The 8,061-nt window shown below is 42.2% G+C and overlaps 1 protein-coding gene across 1 annotated transcript in view; it reads left to right on the forward strand.

Annotated features, from left to right (window-relative positions):
- The window catches only part of plcg2 (phospholipase C, gamma 2), a 54,086-nt gene that overhangs the window by 33,301 nt on the left and 12,724 nt on the right, over window positions 1-8,061 (forward strand). Inside the window, exons 12-20 of the mRNA XM_008304314.1 lie at window positions 97-182; window positions 316-433; window positions 1,422-1,590; window positions 1,678-1,773; window positions 2,709-2,795; window positions 3,655-3,824; window positions 4,701-4,901; window positions 6,835-6,957; window positions 7,508-7,694. Coding sequence (XP_008302536.1) covers window positions 97-182; window positions 316-433; window positions 1,422-1,590; window positions 1,678-1,773; window positions 2,709-2,795; window positions 3,655-3,824; window positions 4,701-4,901; window positions 6,835-6,957; window positions 7,508-7,694 — 1,237 coding nt within the window. The remainder of the gene's footprint in view (window positions 1-96; window positions 183-315; window positions 434-1,421; window positions 1,591-1,677; window positions 1,774-2,708; window positions 2,796-3,654; window positions 3,825-4,700; window positions 4,902-6,834; window positions 6,958-7,507; window positions 7,695-8,061) is intronic.

The raw sequence follows: 8,061 nt of genomic DNA on the forward strand, positions 1-8,061 counted from the left end.
GTTGTAAAACCATAATCCTCCCCAGGTGAACTACACAGAGCAGGTATTATCTAGTGAAGTATTTAACGTACCGTGTGTTGTGTGGCTCCTTCTCAGCTACCTGACAGGTGACCAGCTCCGCAGCGAGTCGTCCACCGAGGCCTACGTTCGCTGCCTGCGTCTGGGATGTCGCTGTGTTGAACGTCAGTATGAAGCTGCTGCAGCTTTAATGACGGATGTATTTTGTTCATGTGGACGTTTTCCAGACCTGAAGCCTCATTTGTTTGCTCTGGTTTCCTTGTTGTGTTGTTGTTGTTGTTGTGCGAATGTAAACAGTGGACTGCTGGGAAGGTCCCGGGGAGCCCATCATCTACCACGGCTGGACCAGGACGACCAAGATCAAGTTTGAGGACGTGGTCAAAGCCATCAACGAGCACGCCTTCGTCACCTCAGAGTAAGAATCACAACAAGACTCTTCCAATAGATCGTGTAGCTCCTCAGCCGATTATAGACACCAGAGACAAAGATTAAAAGATGTTTCATGTCATCTGCATCGTCTTGGCCGCCATTTTTTAAACTCATTGTAGATATTTTATGGCGTTTTGTGTTGTTTTTGTTCCTTTGCAGTCATTTTAAATCATTATTTTTCTCATATTTTGTCGTTTTGTGTCTTTTCAGGGTCATATTTTGTTATTATGTGATTCTTTGTAGTTTTTTTGTGTCACTTTCTGGTTGTTTTTTTTTGTGCGTTTGTGGTCATTTTGTGTCTCTTTGAGGTTGTTTGTTTTCACTTTCTGTCTTTTTTGTGTCTGCGTGTGTCTTTGTGGTTGTTTTTTGTCGATATCGGTCATTTTTGTCTGCTTTTGTGGTTGTTTTGTGTCACTTGTTTGTTTTGTCGTCATGTTTTGTCTTTTTGTGTGCATTGTCTGTGTCTTTGTGTTTTTTTTGTAGTTGTTTTATACCTTTTGTGGGTCTTTGTCTTTTCCTTGCTTAGGATTTAGGGTTAGAAAAATTTGTCCCAATTTTCTGATTTTTAAAAAGTTGTTTTTAGCTACCGTAGTTTTATGATGGAGTCTTTTTTTAAATTTTAATTCAGTTTAACGCTCTTATTTCTGTTTGTAAATTTCCTTTAATCCCTTGGGGTAGCCATACTGAGTCTATGATGACCTGTTTGCCTCCTAAAAATCCTTTTTCATGGCATTAAACTCCGTAACTTTGTGTTTTGCTTCACACTGCACCATTACTCATGCAGAGATTTGTGGCTCCCAACATTTCCACAGCTGTGTTTTCATAAATAAAAAGCCTATTTTGCTATTTTTATTGCATTTTCTTATTAAAAACCCCCTTGAAGAGTTTCACTAAACCACCTCTAGTTTCACACCATGTCAGAATATTTCCTGTTTTTCCTCCGACGCATCCTTTAACCCGCTGCCCCGCCTCAGGTTCCCGGTGATCCTGTCCATCGAGGAGCACTGTCCTCTGGAGCAGCAGCGTCAGATGGCCCGGATCTTCAGGGACGTGTTTGGAGACAAGCTGCTGACCGAACCCGTGGAGCAGATGGCCGAGCAGCTGCCTTCGCCCACGCAGCTGAAGGGGAAGATCATACTCAAGGTGCGTGAGGTGTCCGATGGACGGAGGTGGCCGACAGGCGCCGGCGACGGTTTCTGATGAAATCTGTTTTGTGTCGTCCTCGGGCAGCACAAGAAACTCAGCGTGGAGGGAGGAGGCATCACCAAAGACTTCAGGAAGGGCCAGAAGCAGGGAGACCTGGAGATCTGGGACCCTGTAGACCGGGTACTGCCGAGAACAGATATCTATATAAACTGTAAAACCTTGATTTGATGCTCTTTAATGATTATTAGTAATTACTGTCACTGGTTTTGCACAACGGCTAAAATAAGTGTTACCCCGATGAACTTCAGTTTAATTTCTCTGCTCTGTGGAAACACGGCCTCCAGTTCAGCTTAGCTATCAATGACTGAACACCAGCGCTGAGGACTGAAGAATTTCTAGTTTTTTACAGATTCTGGTTGGTAGAAACGGTACATTTTTGGCAAACTTTTAACTGAGACGTGTAGAATAAAGTGGTTTTAACAAAAAATCATGATTTAAAGCTAAGATTTGGATCATTTTGACACAGATGATTAGTTCAAGGACCGTCTGAAAGTTGAAAATCAAACAGTTCTTTCTGTTTTTACAGTCTTTATGGAATCTAGTTACTGCATATGGTTCATTTTTGACACTTTTTCCATTAAGACACATAGAAAGAAGTGATTTTAAGGACACATCTTGAAGTTAAATTTAGATTTCAGAACCAAACCATCATAGATGATTAGTTTAAGGACCCTTTAAAAGTTAGAAATCCAACAATTTTTTCTGTTTATACAGTTTCTGGCTGGATTATTTTGGCAATTTTTCCTTTCAAAGCCAGTGGTGGGTTTTGGGGTTCAGATGGTAAAATAAAATAAATAAAATTTACAATGTGGGAAAACAAAAATGCTCTTATAAAATATTTCTTGCTCAATAAACTAATTAAATGACATTTTTTAAAAATCAAATATAATCACACATCGTCTGCATAGTTATGTAGCTTTTAGCATTAGCATTTTTTTTTTTTTTTTTTACCACATGACCGAGTGAAACCTGCTCTTTTATCTCTGATTTGACTATCACGGGAGGCATCTACAGTTAACAAATAACTCATGTAAATTTCAATTTGTTTCTGTCAGCGGTGGAACAAGCACTACTGCGTGATCTCCGACGACAAGCTGTACTACGCAGAGGAGTACGAAGAGGAGGAGGAAGACCTCAGGAAGGTAAAACGCCAACTCCGGAGCTTAGCGGCAAATTTAGAACATAAGGAACCATAAATTCTCCACTGAAAAGAAGGAATATGTACATAAGACCAAGAAAATGTACTAAAATGATTAAAGTACTCAAAGCAGAAAAGCATCTTCTTGCTGCATCATCAGATTATTGCTGCTCATGAATATAAAAGCTTTAAGTTTTATCGTGGATTCATCTTCTGATTACAACGTGTGATCAGAAAGTTCAGAGACGACACCTATTAAAAAAAAAATCAAAAAGTGCAGTTGATTTAGATCTGGCAGCCGTCGCCTTGTCGTGCGGCGCTGCTCTGCTCCCAGTGCTCCTGCGACGTTTGTAATCCTCCCTGGAAGTCCGGTTATGCTAATGTTTGAAAATAGTGAGAAACGCCTTCACGACCGACTGTCAAAGCCGCAAAGTTATTAAAATAAAGGCAGCAAATGGATGAAATATTGCATTTTAACTTGCAAATTGGCTTAAACGATGACAAAAAAAAACAATAATTTACAGAACTAATGTGAGCGTTCGCGCTGTTTTGACCAAAATAAATTAAAGTTAGCAGACTGTCATGAGCATTTACAGTTGAAATCAGAAGTTTACATACAAGTTGACCCAAGTCGTACAGTTTGAAGGCAACGCCACCAAATAGGGTAGAAATGTCTGTAAACTTCTGACTTTGAAGGAAGTAATAAATGACTCTCTCTCTCTTTATTGTGGCATTTAGCAAAGAGAAATAATGTTGGTAATCCTAAATAGTTTAGTCTGATTTAATGTCAGATAGTGAGAAATAATACGTCTTTTTACAGTGCATGTGAACTTGTGGTTTCGACTGTCCGTGTTGTTTCTCAGTACCAGGAGCTGCACTCCTCAGAGCCGTGGTTCCACGGTCAGATGAAGGAGGGCCGGCTGATGGCCGAGCGGCTGATCCCCGGTTACTGCGCGACGACCGGGGGAAGAGACGGAACCTTCCTGGTCCGACAGAGCCAGACCATCGCCACGGACCTCACCCTCTCCTTCTGGTACGGCGTCACGTTTCTGAATCTCATGTCCATAAACCAAAGAACTTTAACATACAACCGATATGTGGCCCTTCAGCGATGGGAAACTGTTTGTTTCAGACTGATGTTTTCCCACATTAATGTTTTTAAAGGCATGTTAAACAAATTCACCAAAATGACATCATTTATCAGAGCCAGCACCTGTATAAACGGAAAGAATTGTTGGATTTTAAACTAAGTTTTGTCTGGACTGAGAGGAAAATCAAACCTACTGGATCAATAATTAAATGCAGCACGGCTCAGAAACAGAGAACAGAAATTGTTGGAGATGCATCCAGCTGATGGTGGAACATGTTTCTACAGCGCAGTGGAAAAGTTTGTAAAGGTTGTAAACGTGTAAATAGTTAAACATCTATAGTATGTGGAGCCACAGTTTTTGGCAACACTGTGGACAATTTAGAACAAGATAATTTCAGATTTGTTTGTTTGTTTTTTGTAAACAAATAATCTTCCATTTTAAAAACTAGAAAAATGAACTTTAGTGTTTTATTTTTTTATGGTTTCTGTCGTTCTAACTGCTGCCCAGAACATATTTCTGAGTTCTCTCTCCGTCTTCATGGTCGTTCTGTTTCCATCGAGGTGCAGGACTTTAGATTGCAGTGAAAAATGAGACACGGAGAATAAAAATGAGGCCGGAGCTAAAAGCAAACAAACTCCCATCGGGTAACGTTTACCACCGACCATCCAGATGACGACCTCTTCACGCAACCGAACAACAGTGTCAGAAGCACCGTATTGTTGTGATCGTGTCTTGTTCCGTAGTTTTGACGTCTTCAGTTTTGTTCTTCACTGTAGAAAACTGTAATCCTCGAGTCCGGTTGTTTGTCCGCTCTGCAGGCGCGGTGGACGAGTCCAGCACTGTCGTATTCGCTCTGGTTCTGAAGGCGGCCACGCCTACTTCTTCCTGACGCCGAACCTGCACTTCCCCAGCGTCTACTCCCTGATCCAGCACTACAGAGAAATGCCGCTGCGCTGCCAGGACTTCGAGCTGCGCCTCACCGACGCCGTGCCGAAGCCCAACCCGCATCTACAGGAAAAGTTCGTCACGCAACGAAACACAACAACAACCTATTAAAGAAAACAAAAGACAAACATGTTAGAAAATGTGCTGTAGGTCAGCTGTAGTTGCATCATCAGGAGACGACTCTTACTGTTGAAGGAGTTGAGAGACTGCAGGGTGTTTGATGTGTTTAATATTGCAAAAACCCGAGTAGGGGATCGCTGTAACTCGGCAAGAAGAGAGTTAAGCTAGCAAGGGCAACCATGACAAAGACTTGTGTGACTGTTAATGACTTCTGGCCAAATGGCGAGTAAATAAGAGAACTGTTAGAGGCCAGAAACCTGCCTAAAGCCCAAAAGATTCTGCACATTGGGTGTAATTCTCCGTTGGTTTGTCATTACGGGCGACCATTTCCATGGACAGTTTGGTGCTTTATTATCAGAAACATAGATTATACTCACTCAACACACGGTTGGAAGCTGGAGTGTGTTTGCTGTGTTCGACTCGAGGAGGCGGTCACTTAGACGTAGCATGCTGGGAGTGAAGCTAGCAAGGGGCACCACGACAAAGACTTCTGTGACGGTTAATGGCTTCTGGCCAAATGGCTCATGGGCCAATGATGAGCAAGTAAGAGCATCAGAACAGATTAGAAACTGTCTAGAAAGCTCCCTAAAGCCCAAAAGATTCTGCACATTAGGTGTAACACTCAACGCACGGTTGGACAGCTGAAGTTTGTTTGCTGTGTTCGACTTGAGGAGGCGATCACTGAGGCTGTGTCCAAAATCATCCACTCAGTCGCTACGCCCTATCTAGGGACCACTATGTAGTGAAGTATGTAGTAAACACCTCGGCAAAGTCACATTTAGGACACGACTGAAGCTATAAATACGCTAGCTGCAATTTGTGCCGTAAGCTTCGTAGTGCAAGCGCATCAGATTCACTGTTTATTGCCTAGCTAAGAAACGGGTAGAATAAACTTTAACAAAACAGAAACGGGAAATTACTTACATTTTAATGACAAGTATTCGCGCTCTCGTTCATCTAGTTTGCGTTTCCTTTCAAGTCCATATTGTTTGGTTAGTGGCCATCGGCTGTACCCTACTTTTCACGATGCATTGTGGGATATTTTGATTGCACTATATAGGATTTAACATTTGTAACTTAACATTCAGACAGCCCTACAAAATGGCGAATACCCTTTATGGTGCACTATGGAGGTGATTTAGGACGCAGCCTTAGACTAAGAATGTTGGCAAGCAGAGAGCATTGTGGGTGGTTTAGCTAGCAACGGCCACCATTTGTAAAAATAAGGCTAAATTATACTCACTCAAGACGAGGTTGGAAGTCTGCAGTTTGTTTGCTGTGTTCGACTTAAGGAGGCGGTCTACTGTCTACGATCAGCTCTGTGTTGGCAAGCAGAGAGCATTGTGGGGGTTTTAGCTAGCAATGGGCACCATGACAAAGACTTCTGTGGACGTTAATGGCATCCAGCCAGAAGTCTCGTATTCAAGACGTTCCAAAGGCTAATAGGTTAGCATGATGGCAAAGTGGCTCATGTACCTAAGCTCCTGTAGAGGCTGATGTCTGAGATTGAAAATGGTTCCATCAGTAAATGGATTAATCTCCACTTTGCTTACTATCTGTTTAGAAAACTGTTTATAACTGACACCCCCGGTATAAAGACAATTTGAAGGTTTCTTGCGGGTTTCTCTGTTGGTTTTCAGTCTCTGTTCGTTTACATTCATTCCCACGCACTCTTTCTGTCACCCACACATGCATGTCTGCTATTTTTCTGTTCACACCTTCGCTTTCAAACACCCACAGACATTTCATATCGCTTCTTTCTCCTTTAGTCTATTTAAAGACGTTCTACAAACATGAAAGTAGACGCGCTTCTGCTTCTGCCACAGCGGCGTCCTGATGTCTGTATGACTGAGTGAACGGTGGCGTCGCTGTCGGGTGTTTGTGCAGGTGGTTCTACAGCAACCTGAGCAGAGGTCAGGCCGAGGATTACCTGCTGAGGATCCCCAGAGACGGAGCCTTCCTGATCCGGCAGAGAGAGGGAGAGCAGGACTCGTACGCCATCACGTTCAGGTACGGCAAGCAGCGAGGTCCACTTCAGCAGAGTCTGAATGTCGCAGGTTGGATGAAAAATGTATTTAATGTTTTGGTTTTTTTTAGCAAGAAAAATACAAAAAGCAACATTTTTTAAATTCATTTGTTTATTTTAGATTTTTTTTTAACATTTTGTTTTTAAACATTTGCTTTTTTTTTCAATTATTTTATTTTATTGTTTATTAATAGATTATTAATTTTGATTATTTGTTGGATTTATATTAATGTACGTCTCCGTGTCTCAATCAGTGGCTCAGATCTAAACAAAGCCATGAATTCAGCAAGAATTTCAGAACTTGCTTTGCCGTTTTAAGATAGAAACCCTGAAAGCTAGGTGACTTTAAAGACTCACGATGTAGTTTACAACGTGTTTACCTTGAATCCTTGACCATTACTGACCTCTCACCCTCGTGGGAGGCAGATTTCTTTACAAGTTCCAGGTCTTCTTACGCCACTGTTGGATTTTTTTTCCATCACTACAACTCAGCACTTGACAGATTTGCCTTCTCTCTCTCTGTCTTTCCATCAGAGGCGACGGTAAAGTGAAGCACTGCCGGATCCAGAAGGAGGGCGACATGTACCTGCTGGGCACCACCACCGAGTTCGAGAGCCTGGTGGAGCTCGTCGAGTACTTCAGGAAGAAGCCGCTGTATCGCAAGATCAAGCTGCGTTACCCGGTGACGCCCGAACTGGTCGACCGCTTCAGCACGGTGAGGACTTGATATAAAACTGAAGATGAAAGCGGAAACTCGACTTTTGGTGGAAAAAACGTGTTTCTTTCAGTAACATTTAGACGTCACAACCAAGCTGGAGGGAGGAATTAAACGGTTCAAACTTTTCATGGAGGATTTTTTGGGGGTTTACTCGGGGTTTGCTCCGAACTACCTGATGCAGATGACGTTGGCTGCATTTTGCTTAAACAGACAAAATGTCGAGGTGTGAACTTTGCAAACAGCCGTATATGTTTTATATAATCTGGCTCACGGTGGTCTACAGACTGCAGGTTAACGTGGCTACAAAATGAGATAAAACTTTAAAAAACATCACTCTTCAAAGCTGTATTCACCTTCATGATGTGAAGCA

The sequence above is a fragment of the Stegastes partitus genome, unplaced genomic scaffold (genome assembly GCF_000690725.1).
Source record: "Stegastes partitus isolate 25-593 unplaced genomic scaffold, Stegastes_partitus-1.0.2 Scaffold2186, whole genome shotgun sequence".
NCBI classification, from domain to species: domain Eukaryota; kingdom Metazoa; phylum Chordata; class Actinopteri; family Pomacentridae; genus Stegastes; species Stegastes partitus.